The sequence below is a fragment of the Lissotriton vulgaris genome, chromosome 5 (genome assembly GCF_964263255.1).
Source record: "Lissotriton vulgaris chromosome 5, aLisVul1.2, whole genome shotgun sequence".
Classification (NCBI taxonomy): domain Eukaryota; kingdom Metazoa; phylum Chordata; class Amphibia; order Caudata; family Salamandridae; genus Lissotriton; species Lissotriton vulgaris.
This window is the reverse complement of record NC_141693.1, coordinates 26,708,431-26,724,756: the sequence shown is the minus strand read 5'-3', so window position 1 is coordinate 26,724,756 and position 16,326 is coordinate 26,708,431. Positions and strand designations below refer to the sequence as shown.

At 49.7% G+C, this 16,326-nt stretch overlaps 1 protein-coding gene across 1 annotated transcript in view; it reads right to left on the bottom strand.

The window, feature by feature from the left end:
- Window positions 1-16,326, bottom strand: part of LOC147710040 (alpha-tubulin N-acetyltransferase 1-like) — a 162,019-nt gene that overhangs the window by 33,609 nt on the left and 112,084 nt on the right. The window contains exon 11 of the mRNA XM_086920706.1: window positions 1,919-1,970. Within this exon, the coding sequence (XP_086776832.1) occupies window positions 1,919-1,970 (52 nt within the window). The remainder of the gene's footprint in view (window positions 1-1,918; window positions 1,971-16,326) is intronic.

Genomic DNA, 16,326 nt, shown 5'->3' with positions numbered 1-16,326 from the left:
CGCTGCTGCATGTGTTCTCTAAGTATGAGGGTAGCTTGCTTCGCTACTATCGCTGCTGCATGTGTTCTAAGTATGAGGGTAGCTTGCCCGGATACTATCGCTGCTGCAGGTGATCTCTAAGTATGAGGGTAGCTTGCCCAGCTACTATCGCTGCTGCATGTGTTCTAAGTATGAGGGTAGCTTGCCCAGCTACTATCGCTGCTGCATGTGTTCTCAGTATGAGGGTAGCTTGCCCAGCTACTATCGCTGCTGCATGTGTTCTAAGTATGAGGGTAGCTTGCCCAGCTACTATCGCTGCTGCATGTGTTCTCAGTATGAGGGTAGCTTGCCCAGCTACTATCGCTGCTGCATGTGTTCTCAGTATGAGGGTAGCTTGCCCGGCTACTATCTCTACTGCATGTGTTCTAAGTATGAGGGTAGCTTGCCCGGCTACTATCGCTGCTACATGTGTTCTCTAAGTATGAGGGTAGCTTGCCAAGCTACCATTGCTGCTGCATGTGTTCTCAGTATGAGGGTAGCTTTCCCGGCTACTATCTCTGCTGCACGTGTTCTAGGTATGAGGGTAGCTTGCCCAGCTACTATCGCTGCTGCATGTGTTCTAAGTATGAGGGTAGCTTGCTTGGCTACTATCGCTGCTGCATGTGTTCTAAGTATGAGGGTAGCTTGCTTGGCTAGTATCGCTGCTGCATGTGTTCTAAGTATGAGGGTAGCTTGCTTGGCTACTATCGCTGCTGCATGTGTTCTAAGTATGAGGGTAGCTTGCTTGGCTACTATCGCTGCTGCATGTGTTCTAGGTATGAGGGTAGCTTGCTTGGCTACTATCTCTACTGCATGTGTTCTAAGTATGAGGGTAGCTTGCCTAGCTACTATCGCTGCTGCATGTGTTCTCTAAGTATGAGGGTAGCTTGCTTGTCTACTATCTCTGCTGCACGTGTTGCTTGGCTACTATCGCTGCTGCATGTGTTCTAGGTATGAGGGTAGCTTGCTTGGCTACTATCTCTGCTGCATGTGTCATAAGTATGAGGGTAGCTTGCCCAGCTACTATCGCTGCTGCATGTGTCATAAGTATGAGGGTAGCTGGCTTGGCTACTATCGCTGCTGCATGTGTCATAAGTATGAGTGTAGCTTGCCCGGATACTATCGCTGCTGCAGGTGATCTCTAAGTATGAGGGTAGCTTGCCCAGCTACTATCGCTGCTGCAGGTGTTCTAAGTATGAGGGTAGCTTGCCCGGCTACTATCACTGCTGCATGTGTTCTAAGTATGAGGATAGCTTGTCGGCTTTTATCGCTGCTGTATGTATTATAAGTATGAGGGTAGCTTGCATGGATGCTATCGCTGCTGCATGTGTTCTTAGTATGAGGGTAACTTGCATGGATGATATCACTGCTGCATGTCTTTTAAGTAGGGGTGGGTGGAATTTGCATAGTCGCGCTGTGCAAAGCTCAGCGAAATGGTATAAAATCTCCACGAGCACGCACAAGTTCAGCGAACACGCGGAACTGCTTGTTCCGCACATTCGTGATGCTTTTTTCCTGTTCATGTTCCCTATTCAGGTGCTCGGGGACAAATATCTCGCGAACACGCATTTTCTAAGCGCGGACAAGCAAAACAAATTTGGCAATTCCGCGTTCTCCGCGGAACACATAATTACGTAAAATTCGCAAGCGGAACGGAATTTACCTCCCAGGCCTAGTTTCAAGTATGAGGGTAGCTTGCCCAGCTACAATCGCTCCTGCATGGATTTAAAGCATAGGGGTAGCTTGCCCGGCTACAACCACTCCAGCTTGTATTTAATGTATGAGGGTAGCCTGCAAGGCTACTATCGGCTACACGTGTTATAGCTCATAGTTGGATTTGTCTTTGCTGCAGGAATGAAACTTGACTACACATTTGAAGGCTTCAGATGCCAACACTCACCGTGCCAGGGATTTGCTCTTTCCAGGATTCTCCGTAAGGGTGTCACCGGCACCTAGAGAAAGGAGCCAACTGTTAATAATCAGATCCTCAATACTCTCCCATTCCCACCATCAGGTTTCCTCCCTTCCCTCCTTCCCCTTGTTCAGCTGTTGTCCCTTTCCCTGCCGCTCCTAGGCCCGCCACCGTCTAAGTATATTCCCTTTCCTCTAATTATGGCCACTTTCACATAACTTCAAGCATGGGCTCCTCCTACTCCACTTCAGGTGTGGGCCTCTGACCCACCCATGAATGTGTGGTCGCTTCTCCATCCCCCTCCTAACCGTCTCCCTTCACCCGCCAATCCATGTGGCATAGCAACGGTAGCACAAACATCCCCCCTACTCACTCCCCCCCCACCCTTCAGGGCCTTGAGACCCTCACAGGTGATCAGTCGTACTTTACAAATCCTATTTGATTGATTGTGTGAGCACCAGATGAATGAAACCTTGTACCAATTTTAGCACAAGTGCGAGTGAGCACGAGATCAAACCTTGTACTGATGGTAACACAAAGAGAGCGAGTGAGCTCCAGATGAATCCTCGTACCAAAGGCAGCAAGAGAGCAAAGGATCATACCGCGTACCGAAGGTAGAATCAAGAGTGCAAGAGAGCACCAGAGAGAACCTTTTACCGATGGTAGCACAAAGTGTGCAAGTGAGAAGCAGAGAGAACCTTGTACCAATGGTAGCACTATGAGCACAAGTGAGCACCAGAAAGAACCTCGTACCGATGGTAGCACAAAGAGCCAAAGTGAGCAGCATAGACTACCTCGTAACAATGGTAGCACAAAGACCACAAGTGAGCAGAAGAGAGAATCTCACACTGATGGTAGCGCAAACAGCACAAGTGAGCATGCCGGAGGGATGGTCGGAAATGAAAGCTAGGAGGCTGGAGAATGGTGACAAGTTGTTTTATTGAAGTCTGGGATACAGAAAATTATTGAAGGTATTGGTACGTTTTTGTCTGTTGTAAAGCGATTATTGTCTGCTAGTAAGTTTCAAAGTCCGAATAGGATGTGGCAAAGGTCGGAGGGACGTGCAGGATGGATGGGGTGGTCTCTGCTTCAAGGTTGCAGGGTTCTTCGGGCTGGTGACGACTTCCCAGGATACTCAGAGGAAAGATAATTAAATGGCGGTAAGTACACTTGCGGGTTTCTTTACTACCCTTCACCTATCCCTGGGACAAACGTGCTGTACAACAGGTCACAACGGTGAGACTTGCGAGGGAAGGACGTGCACGGGAAACGGAAGGAAATAGTGCAACTGTTTATAAAACCCCAACAAAATCTTTTTTAACTCCGACTAGGGCCCCTCCCTCCCCTTATTGTTATTGTTATTGTTATTTTAATTTTATACCGCGCCTAATCACCTGCAGGCCTCTAAGCGCCAGGAAAAGATGGTACAGGACAACAACATAACGAAGTCAGAGCAAAGAGCAGCATTCCAGTTATGCTATGCTCAGGCTTCTCCTAAACAATAGCGTTTTTAAGCTCTTTCGGAAACTTAGGAGGTTTCCTTCCTCGCGCAACCCTCTAGGCAGACTGTTCCACAACTGGGGAACCAGTACTGAAAAAGCTCTCCCTCCCTTCGTCGCCAGCCTATAGCGAGAGCAGGTCAGCAGCTGCGAGTCCGAGGACCGAAGTGATCTCGTCGGACAGTACAGCTGCAGGCGCTCCTTGATATAGGCTGGGGCCTTACCGTAAATTGCCTTATGAGCTGTACACAAACTCTTAAATTCCACTCTCTCTTTAATTGGAAGCCAATGTAGGCTTTGTAGTAGGGGAGTGGCTCCAGACCTCCTAGGAAGTCTAAAGATCAAGCGGGCAGCATCATTCATCAAGACCTGGAGCCTGTTGGTGAGGGTTTTCGGTAAGCCAAGATAGAGAGCATTTCCGTAATCGATTCTGGAAATGATGGTGGCAGCCACTATTGATCGCATCATGGGCTCTGAAAGGATAGGGGATAGCTTCCGCAGTTGCCGAATGATATTAATACAGCTGCCTACCACCGAAGCGATCTGAGCAGCCATTGACAGGTCGGCATCCAGTTTAATCCCTAAACTTTTCACAGCCAGGCTTGGTTTTGGGGCAGGGCCCAACTCCATAGGCCAGTAAAGGTCACTCCAAGGTGAAGAAGTGGATGGGATAACCAAGATCTCAGTTTTGTCAGGATTGACTTTTAAAAGGTTATCCGTCATCCATTGCACCGTGAACCTCAGGATGTTCTGGGATTGGAGTTGTGCCTCCGTGGTGTCGTTTATACTTAGCAGTAGCTGCGTGTCATCAGCGTAGTTAAAAACTTTACAGTTCATCGCAGCTAGCGAGGCAATCAGTGGTTGCAGGTAAAGGTTAAATAGAAGCGGGGACAGGGCAGACCCCTGCGGTACCCCACATTCCAAGATCCCCACCTCTGATGTTTCATCCCCCAGTTGTATCTTTTGGGTCCTTCCTATAAGGAAGGATTCCAACCACTGAAAAGCCAAGCCCTTGATCCCAAAGTTCTTCAATCTATCCAAGAGCAAAGCATGGCTGACAGTGTCGAACGCCGCTGATAGGTCTAATAATATCAGGGCGCTCGCATTCTTACAGTCAGCTCGACCTCTTAGATCATCCAGCACCGAGAGCATCACTAACTCGGTGCTGTGGTGGGCTCGAAACCCTGCCTGTCTATCATGGAGTAGGTGGTGAGATTCCAGATAGCAGGACAGGGACTGAAGAACGTGCTGCTCAAGGATTTTTGAGAGAAAGGGAAGCTGGGAGATGGGTCTGTAATTTTTTAACACAGCAGGATCCGACCCCAGCTTTTTCAATAGAGGTCTTACCCGCGCCTCCTTAAGTTCATTCGGCAGATATCCCATGCCTAGCGATCTATTGAGGAGAGAGATGATATACTCCTCTAATAAGGGACGTGCGATGCGAAAGATCTCAGGTGGACACGGATCAGCTGGGGAGCCAGATTTAATTTTGCCCATCAGTTGTTCCAGAATTAGTGCATCCATCTCTGGAAACACATCAAAGGAGCAGTCATTCGCATTTTTAGATGTGAGGCTAGTCGCAGGCCCTGTTGCCGCCACACTCTCCATCTCTTGGACAATGATCTTCACCTTCTCCAGGAAGTAGGTCTGGAAGGTGTTGCAGTCAAAAGGGGCCTTAGCATTGTCCGGCTTTTTACTCAGCTCGGCCAATACTTTAAAGGTTTCTTTCTGGATGTTAGTGGCTTTACTTAGGCGCAACTCAAAGTAGTCCGCTTTAGCTTGGATCATAAGTTTTTTGTATTGGTGGAGGGAGGCCTTATAGATATTCCTATCTACGTCCTGCTTGGATTTCCTCCATAACCTTTCTAGTCTCCTTAGCTTTGTTTTGGTTTCCCTTAAGAGTGGTGTAAACCAGGGAGCTTTCCCTGATCCCTTTATTTGCTGTGTTCTCACTGGCGCTATCTGATCGATCGCTCGAGTCATACATCTCGTTAGGTCGGAGTATTCTCGGTCCAGGTTACAGTCCGACTCAGAGGCCTGGGGAGGGGCCAAATGAGCCTTGGTCAAAGACAGCAGGTTGACTTCAGCCCATTTCCGCGTTTTTCTAGACCCATGTGGGCTGCAAACAGCCCCACTGTTAAGGGGGATCTCACATGAGACCACATGGTGATCCGACCAGACACAGGGCGCTGCCTCCCTAAATATTAGGGCAGCATCTGTAGTCCACATGAGGTCGAGAGTGTGGCCTTTTACATGCGTTGGAGCATCCACCACCTGTTTAAAACCCAGGGCAGACATTAAAGTGTCTAGCTGACGCATGGGTGAGTCCCAGTTGGGTTTGTCCCAGTGTAGATTAAAATCCCCTGTTACCAGGATTTTTGTATATCTTGACCTGAAGTCAGATATGATAGGACAAAAGAGGTCAAAGAATGTTGGGGTTGCCTTGGGCGGGCGATAGACAGACAAAATCACCCAGCACATATTGTTTACAGTGACCTTTACCCCGATCAAATCGGCTAGGTCGATCGTCTCTGTTACTAACTTTTCCACTGTCATGGTCTTCCTATAAAGGATAGCTACCCCGCCCCCCCGTGAGCCCCCTGGGCGGTTGTGCCACATTATATCATATCCGCTTGGAACAGCGGCAATGATATCCGGCAGTGAGTTCTCATCCGTCCAGGTCTCCGAGAGGGTCAGGACATCGATCTCACTGTCCTGAAGCATGTTATATACCTCCAGATGGTGGCAGTGAAGCGAGCGGGTGTTCAGACTAGCTATTTTTAAGATGGGATGTTTCCCCACGGCAGGTGTACACCTACCGTTCCGGGATATACCATAGTGTTTAAGCAGCGTTGAGACCGCCTGGTCTACCACGGGCTCACCTCTATTCAAGGATTTCAGCTCCCCGGGGGGGTAAGTGTGACGCTGACCAGCCGTCCCAGCCCCTGCGCCCGTCTGTGCGCGGACGGGCGCAGACGGGCTGGACTCTGGCGTGACTCCGGCGGTGCTCCGGCGAGCCCGCCGTGCGTCAACATGGCCCGTTTAAATACCGGTCTGGCGTCCTTGCGACGACTAGACCGTGTGCAGCTCCTCTGAGCAGCCCCCCCCAACCCAAGATGGCCGCTACAGTGCTGCTTCGGGGAAAATGACCCGCTCCAAACGCGGTAATTAGCGATTATCGTGCAGGTGAGTGGGTAGTGGTTCAAAGCCAGTAAAAACGGCAGCTATTCACAAATTACACACACATAAAATCACAGTTTTTAAAATTTCGTTTTCGGAGCTCCTATAAGCGTGCTGCGCTCTGTAGTGCTTCTGCACTGTGTCCTAAAGTTTCCAATCACAGGCCACCTAGTTTGCCCCGTTTAAATACCGGTCTGGCGTCCTTGCGACGACTAGACCGTGTGCAGCTCCTCTGAGCAGCCCCCCCCAACCCAAGATGGCCGCTACAGTGCTGCTTCGGGGAAAATGACCCGCTCCAAACGCGGTAATTAGCGATTATCGTGCAGGTGAGTGGGTAGTGGTTCAAAGCCAGTAAAAACGGCAGCTATTCACAAATTACACACACATAAAATCACAGTTTTTAAAATTTCGTTTTCGGAGCTCCTATAAGCGTGCTGCGCTCTGTAGTGCTTCTGCACTGTGTCCTAAAGTTTCCAATCACAGGCCACCTAGTTTGCCCCGTTTAAATACCGGTCTGGCGTCCTTGCGACGACTAGACCGTGTGCAGCTCCTCTGAGCAGCCCCCCCCCAACCCAAGATGGCCGCTACAGTGCTGCTTCGGGGAAAATGACCCGCTCCAAACGCGGTAATTAGCGATTATCGTGCAGGTGAGTGGGTAGTGGTTCAAAGCCAGTAAAAACGGCAGCTATTCACAAATTACACACACATAAAATCACAGTTTTTAAAATTTCGTTTTCGGAGCTCCTATAAGCGTGCTGCGCTCTGTAGTGCTTCTGCACTGTGTCCTAAAGTTTCCAATCCTTAGACCCAAACGACAAAGCTGGTTAGCCAAATCAATTGTAAAGAACTGGCTCTCTCATTTAAAGCATCAACACATGACTTTGAACTGGTTTTTGCAGGCATTGGGGTCGGGCGTGTGTTCGGGGTGGTTAAGTGCCCAACCGCAGCCCCTGACCCAAGGGACGTCCCACGTCACACGTTCCCCCTCCCTTCCTTCCCTTCCCACTGACCCCAGGTCCCAGTATACTCACCGCCATGGCCGTAACACTCCCTGAGTTACGGCGGCAAGCTCGCGTCTCCTGGGGGCGTCCACCTGTCTTCCCTCCTCATCTCGGGTTCTTCCTCCGGGGCTGCGTTGACTGGGTATTTGGTCGGCGGTGTTCCTTCTCTGGGATCGGCAGGACTTCTCCCCGTTTCGATGTCTTCCTGCTTGGCTCCCGCTGGCGTCTTCGGCTCCTCCAGCACCTTCAGCTCCTTTGGTTCCCACTTCCGCGTTCGCCCTGTCTTCCACGCGAGAGGCTCCTTTTCTCGCCTTCCTCAGCATGAATTGGTTGTCCTCGTCTCCGTCATCCTGCAGAGGAGAAGGCGCGAGGAATCTTATTAACCCCTTCCTTCCTGGACCCTGTGGCTTCTTCCCGTGATTGCCGGGCCCCTGGGTTTGCTGCACTCAATCCCCGTCCGGACTCTCCCTGACAGAGCACCAGAGAGAGAACCTCGTACCGATGGTAGCCCAAAGAGCCGATGAGAGCAGCAGAGAGAACCTCATACGGATGGTAGCACAAATAGCCCAAGTGAGCACTAGAGAGAACTTTCTACCGAAGGTATCACAAAGAGCACAAGTGAGCATCAGAGACAACCTCATACTGATGGTAGCACAAAGTGCGCAAGTGAGAAGCAGAAAGAACCTTGTACCGATGGTAGCACAAAGAGCACAAGTGTGCGACAAAGAGAAGCTTGTGCCCATGGTAGCACACATAGCACAAGTGGGCACTAGAGAGAACCTTCTACCGAAGGTATCACAAAGAGCACAAGTGAGCACCAGAGTGAACCTCATACTAATGGTAGCACAAAGTGTGCAAGTGAGAAGCAGAAAGGACCTCGTAACGATGGTAGCACAAAGTGTGCAAGTGAGAAGCAGAAAAAACCTCGTACCGATGTTAGCACAAAGAGCGCAAGTGAGCAGCAGATAGAACTTTGTACCGATGGTAACACAAAGACTATAAGTGAGCAGCAGAGAAAACCTCGTACCGATAGTAGCACAAAGAGCACAGGTGACTACCAGAGAGAACCGCGTACCGATGGTAGGACAAAGTGCGCAAGTGAGTACCAGAGAGAACCTCATACCCAAGGTAGCACAAAGAGCACAAGTGAGCAGCAGAGAGAACCTCGTACCCATGGTAGCACAGATAGAGCAAGTGAGCAGCAGAGAGAACCTCGTATTGATGGTATCACAAAAAGCACAAGTGAACACCAGAGAGAACTGCGTACCGATGGTAGCACAGAATGTGCAAGTGAGCACCAGAGAGAAGCTTGTACCCAAGGTAGCACAAAGAGCGCAAGTGAGCAGCAGAGGTAACCTCATACCGATGGTAGAACAAAGAGTACAAGTGACCACCAAAGAGAACTTTGTACGATGGTAGAACAAAGTGCGCATGTGAGCAGCAGAGAGAACCTCGTACCGAAGGTAGCACAAAGTGCAAAAGTGCGCACCAAAGAGAACCTGGTAATGATGGTAGCACAAAGAACACAAGTGAGCAGCAGAGAGAACCTCGTACCGATGGTAGCATAAAGAGCACACGTGAGCAGCAGAGAGAATCTCGTACCGATGGTAGCACAAAGAGCAGAAGTGAGCAGCAGAGAGAACCTCATACTGATGGTAGCACAAAGAGCAGAAGTGAGCAGCAGAGAGAACCTTGTACCGATGGTAGCACAAAGAACACAAGGAAACAGCACAGAGGACCTCGTACCGATGGTAGCACAAAGAACACAAGTGAGCAGCAGAGAGAACCTCGTCCCGATGGTAGCCCAAAGATTAAAAGTGACCACCAGAGAGAACCTCGTACTGATGGTAGCACAAAGAACACAAGTGAGCAGTAGAGAGAACCTCATACTGATGGTAGCACAAAGAACTCAAGTGACGCCAGAGAGAACCTCGTACCAATGGTAGCACAAAGATTAAAAGTGACCGCCAGAGAGAACCTCATACCAATGGTAGCACAAAGAACACAAGTGAGCTACACAGAGAACCTCGTACCGACGGTAGCACAAAGAGCACATGTGAGCACCAGAGGGAACCTCTTGCCGATGGTAGCTCAAAGAGTACAAGTAACCACCAGAGAGAACCTTGCACCGATGGCAGCACAAACAGCACAAGTGAGCACCAGAGAAAACCTCGTACCGATGGTAGATTAAAGTGAGCATGTGAGCAGCAGAGGGAACCTCTTGCCGATGGTAGCACAAAGTGCACAAGTGTGCACCAGAGAGAACCTCGTACCAATGGTAGCACAAAGAAAACAAGTGCGCACCAGAGAGAACCTCGTGCCGATGGTAGCACAAAGAGCACAAGTGAGCAGCAGAGAGATCCTCGTACAAATGTTAGAACAAAGTGCACAAGTGAGCACCAGAGAGAACCTTGTACCGATGGTAGCACAAAGAACACAAGTGAGCAGCAGAGAGAATCTCGTACTGATGGTAGCACAAAGTGCACAAGTGAGCAGAAGAGAGAACCCCGTACTGATGGTAGTACAAAGAGCACAATTGAGCAGCAGAGAGAACCTAGTACCGATGGTAGCACAAAGAACACAAGTGAGCAGCAGAGAGAACCTCGTACTGATGGTAGCACTAAGAGAACATGTGAGCACCAGAGAGAACCTGGTACCGATGGTAGCACAAACAACACAAGTGAGCAGCAGAGAGAACCTCGTACTGATGGTAGGACAAAGACCACAAGTGAGCAGCATAGAGAGCTTCGTACCAATGGTAGCACAAAGAACACAAGTGAGCAGCAGAGAGAACCTCGTACCGAGGGTAGCACAAAGAACACAAGTGAGCAGCAGAGAGAACCTCGTACCAAGGGTAGCACAAAGAGCACATGTGAGCACCAGAGATAACCTCGTACCGAAGGTAGCGCAAAGAGCACAAGTGACCACCAGAGAGAACCTCGTACTGATGGTAGCACAAAGAACACAAGTGAGCAGCACAGAGAATCTTGTACCGATGGTAGCACAAAGAACTCAAGTGACCGCCAGAGAGAACCTCATACCAATGGTAGCACAAAGAACACAAGTGAGTAGCAGACAGAACCTCGTCCCGATGGTAGCACAAGGAACACAAGTGAGCAGCAGAGAGAACCTTGTACCGATGGCAGCACTAAGAGCACATGTGAGCATCAGAGAGAACCTCGTACCGATGGTAGCACAAAGAACACAAGTGAGCTGCACAGAGAACCTTGTACCGACGAAAGCACAAAGAACACATGTGAGCACCAGAGAGAACCTCGTACCGATGGTAGTACAAACAGCACAAGTGAGCACCAATGAGAACCTCGTACCAATGCCAGCACAAAGTTCACAAGTGAGCAGCAGAACTTCGTACTGATGGTGGCACAAGAGAGCAGCAGAGAGAACCTCGTACTGATGGTAGCACAAAGAACACAAATGAGCAGCACAGAGAACCTTGTACCGATGGTAGCACAAAGTACACAAGTGACTGTCAGAGAGAACCTCGTACCAATGTTACCACAAAGAACACAAGTGAGCAGCAGAGAGAACCTTTTACCAATGGTAGCACAAAGAAACAAGTGCGCACCAGAGAGAACCTTGTACCGATGTTAGTACAAACAACACAAGTGAGCAGCAGGGAAAACCTCGTACCGATGGTAGCACAAAGAACACAAGGAAGCATCACAGAGAACCTAGTACCGATGGTAGCACGCAGTAGAGAGAACCTCGTACCGATGGTAGCACAAAGAGCACATGTGAGCAGCAGAGAGAACTTTGTACCGATGGTAACACAAAGAGCACAAAAGAGCAGCAGAGAGAACCTCATACTGATGGTAGCACAAAGAGCACAAGTAACCACCAGAGAGAACCTTGCACCGATGGCACCACAAACAGCACAAGTGAGCACCAGAGAGAACCTCGTACCGATGGTAGAACAAAGTGAGCATGTGAGCAGCAGAGGGAACCTCTTACCCATGGTAGCACAAAGTGCACAAGTGAGCACCAGAGAGAATCTCGTACCGATGGTAGCACAAGGAAAACAAGTGCGCACCAGAGAGAACCTCGTGCCGATGGTAGCACAAAGAGCACAAGTGAGCAGCAGAGAGATCCTCGTACCAATGTTAGAACAAAGTGCACAAGTGAGCACCAGAGAGAACCTCGTACCGATGGTAGCATAAAGAACACAAGTGAGCAGCAGAGAGAAGCTCGTACCGATGGTAGCATAAAGAACACAAGGAAGCATCACAGAGAACCTAGTACCGATGGTAGCACGCAGTAGAGAGAACCTCGTACCGATGGTAGCACAAAGAGCACATGTGAGCAGCAGAGAGAACTTTGTACCGATGGTAGCACAAAGAGCACAAAAGAGCAGCAGAGAGAACCTCATACTGATGGTAGCACAAAGAGCACAAGTAACCACCAGAGAGAACCTTGCACCGATGGCAGCACAAACAGCACAAGTGAGCACCAGAGAGAACCTCGTACCGATGGTAGAACAAAGTGAGCATGTGAGCAGCAGAGGGAACCTCTTACCCATGGTAGCACAAAGTGCACAAGTGTGCACCAGAGAGAATCTCGTACCGATGGTAGCACAAAGAAAACAAGTGCGCACCAGAGAGAACCTCGTGCCGATGGTAGCACAAAGAGCACAAGTGAGCAGCAGAGAGATCCTCGTACCAATGTTAGAACAAAGTGCACAAGTGAGCACCAGAGAGAACCTCGTACCGATGGTAGCATAAAGAACACAAGTGAGCAGCAGAGAGAAGCTCGTCCCGATGGTAGCATAAAGATTAAAAGTGACCGCCAGAGAGAACCTTGTACAGATGGTAGGACAAAGACCACAAGTGAGCAGCAGACAGAACCTCATACCAACGGTAGCACTAAGAGCACATTTGAGCACCAGAGAGAACCTCGTACCGATGGTAGCACAAAGAGCACATGTGAGCAGCAGAGAGAACCTCGTACCGAGGGTAGCACAAAGAGCACATGTGAGCACCAGAGATAACCTCGTACCGATGGTAGCACAAAGAACACAAGTGAGCAGCAGAGAGAACCTTGTACCGATGGTAGCACAAAGAGCACATGTGAGCACCAGAGAGAACCTCGTACCAACGGTAGCACAAAGAGCACAAGTGAGCAGCAGAGAGAACCTCATAACGATGGTAGCGCAAAGAGCACAAGTGAGTAGCAGAAGCCTTTTCTCCAAATACGATACGCAGTGGTCACTTGGCGTAAATGGTCAATGACTTAGGGAACATCAGAGTGAACATAGAGGAACTACGGCATAACTACCCAAGCTGAAGAAAGAACACAATAGAGGAAAAAACTGCACAGAACGTCAGTTCAGCCAGCAGTGCTGTAGATGGCCATCTACTCTAGAGAAGCTACAGATGGCCATCTGGTCTAGAGAAGCTACTGATGACCATCTGATCTAGCGAAGCTACAGATGACCATCTGGTCTAGAGAAGTTGCACATGGCCAGATGGTCTAGAGAAGCTACACATGGTCAGATGGTCTAGAGAAGCTACAGAGGAGCATATGGTTTAGAGAAGCTACAGCTGGCCATCTGGTCTAGAAAAGGTACAGATGGCCATCTGATCTAGAGAAGCTTCAGGTGGCCATCTGGTCTAGAGAAGCTACAGATGGCCAGATGGTCTAGAGACGCTACGGATGGTCTGGAGAAAATACAGATGGCCAGAAGGTCTTGGCAGCACTACAGAGGGTCTCTTCAGCTGAGAGCTAAGATGGCCATCTGGTCAAGAGAGCACTACAGCTGGCCATCTAGTCAAGACAGCATTAGAGATGGCCATTTAGTCTCACCAGCGCTAAAGATGGCCACCTGGTCTTGAACGCATTATAGATGGCCATCTAGTTTCAATAGCACCACCAAATGACCAACTTATCTCAACATCACTTGACAGCACTACAGATGGCCATCTACTCAGCCCTCCTTTTAATAGTCTGCCAGCGCAGGTCCTGTTCAAGGCTCTACTGTTCCATCTGGAAACAATAGTTTCGGATCCCTTTAGTGCTCCTGAAATCTCGAGTTAAACCCCATCAGTGAGAGTTGAGGGGCCCTAAGTACAGCTTTGGTTAGAGATGTTGAGCCCTAAGCCCAGACTAAATGAGACATGTGGGAGCTCAGGCCCACTTCAGTGAGGAACAGGCCCAGCTTTAATGATAAATATGGGACCCCAAGCCCAGTTTCACTGAGAGAGGAGGGACCTCAGGCTCACATTCAGTGAGATGTGGGACCCAGGTCCAGCTTCAGTGATACATGTGGTGCCCCAGGCGCACTACAGTGAGAGATGTGAGACCGTAAATCCATCTTAAGAGAGAAATGTGGTACCTCAGGCTCAACTTCAGAGAGAGATATGGACCCTAAACCCAGCTTCATCCAGATGTGTGGGATGGGACTTTGGGTCCAGCTTCAGTAAGAGAAGTGGAACATCAGGCCCAGCTTCAGGGAGTGATCTGGTGTCCCATGTCCACATTCAGACACACACATTCAGAGGCCCCGGACAGCTTCTGTGATAGATGTGGAATTCCTGAATCAGCTTCAGTGAGAGATGTTTAGGGCAGTAGCAGCTTCAGTGGCAAATGTAGGACCTAAGGATTAGTGTCAGTGGCAGATATCGGACACTAAATCCTGCTTCAGAAAGAGATACGTGCCTCATGGCCACCTTCGGAGAGAAATGTGGGGTCGCCGGCACAGCTTTACTGTACCTTCATCCCATTCCCAAAGAGAAATGAAGGCCCTCAGACCCAGTCAGAATGAGAGATTAAGATCACCTTCCATGACAGAATTGGGTTCCCAGGCACAGCTAGTGATTCCTTACCTTAGAATAGATACCCCAGCAATACCAACCCCGGTGGTGGGTCTGCAAACTAAAATCACACCAGAAAGTCAGGAAGAACAGAACGGCCAAAGAAGCAGTCTCTCCGGACTTGACTGTCAAGGCAATAATGCTTTGTAAAAGTGTGCAGCGAAGCCCACGTGGCAGCCTGACAGATGTCTCGCAGGGGGACACCACGTCCCAATGCAGTAGTAGCTGCTGTCGCCCTGGTAGAATGGGCACACAGCCCCACCGGAGATTCCTTTTTAGCCTTGATACACAAGACGACCCAGCGGGAGATAGTCCTCTTGTGAACAGCTCGGCCTTTCTTGGCGCCTGCGTAGCCAACAAAGAGCTGGTTATCCACCCGGAATGCTTGTGTGCGATTCAGGTAAAAGGAGAGTGCATGTTTTGGGTCCATTCGGTGGAGCCTCTCTTCCTCTCTGGAAGGGTGTGGAGGCGGAAAGAAAGTGGGAAAGGTGATAGTTTGCCCAATGTGGAAGGCAGTCACAACCTTTGGCAAGGAGGAAGGACGAGTGCGAAGCACAACCTTGTCCGGATGAACCGACAGAAAAGGAGGCTTACAAGAAAGAACCTGAAGCTCACTCACTCTCCTGGAAGAAGTGATAGCCACCAGGAAAGCAGTTGTCAAAGTCAGAAGACGTAAAGGGAAATTGTGAAGCAGCTCAAAGGGAGGGCACAAGAGATAAGATAAAACAAGATCCAAGTCCCACTGAGGCATTATGAAAGGAACAGGAGGGAACATCTGCGTAATGCTTTTTAAGAATCTCTGTACAACAGGGGACTTGAAAAGAGAAGGCTGATCTGGAAGTCTCAGAAAGGCTGAAATGGCCGAAAGATAGCCCTTGATAGTGCCCAGAGCAGAGCCCTGCGGGGCCAGAGAAAGAAGGAACAAAAGGACCTCAGAAAGAGGGACAGAAAGGGGATCCACAGCCTTTGCTGTGCATCATGCCACAAATTTGTTCCACCTGCAGGCGTATACCGATTTAGTGGAGGGACGCCTGGCTGCCGAAATGACATCACAAACTTCGGGAGGCAAGTCAAATGGAATCAACTGTCGCCGCTCAATCTCCACGCATGTAGGTGGAGGTTGGACAGGTTCGGGTGGAGAACCATCCTCTGCTGCTGCGACAGAAAATCCTCCCGCAGAGGCAGTCGGATCGGGGGATCCAGGCTCATACTGAGTAGCTCGGGATACCAAACTCTTCGAGCCCTTTCTGGAGCCACAAGGATTACTTGGGCCCGGTCGTGCCTGATTTTCTTCAGCACTCTGGGTAGAAGAGGTATGTGCGGAAAGGCGTAAAACAGACTGCAGCTCCACTTGTGACGAAAAGCGAGTGCCGCCTTGGAAATTCCAATGCGCAGAACTGCGGTGTTAGACCTGGCACCATTGGCGTGGGTCTCCCTTCCATTTTTGCTGTTGCCTCATGTGTTTTTGCTGGTGTTAGACGCTTTGGGTACTTTGCTGTCCAGTGCCACAGTGCACAGTGCAAGTGCTCCCTACTGTAAATTAATGTATTGATTGATGATTCCAAGATTGACTATTTAATTTACTTGTCAGACCCTAGTACAGTGCACCAGGAGTGCCCAGGGCTTGTAAATCCAAATGCTGCTAGAGGGCTTGCAGCACTGGTTGTGCCACCCACAGAAGCAACATTGTAAAATGTGTCTAAGGCCTGCCACTGCAGAGCCTGTGTGCAGACTGGTACTGTCATGCTGACTGGGCAAGTGCACCCACTTGCCAGTCCCTAAAACATCAATTTTCTACATATCAGACACCCCTAAGGTAGGCCCAAGGGCAGGGTGCATTGTAAGTATAAGGTAGGACATACCCTAGTGTGTGTGTGGCATGTCCTTAT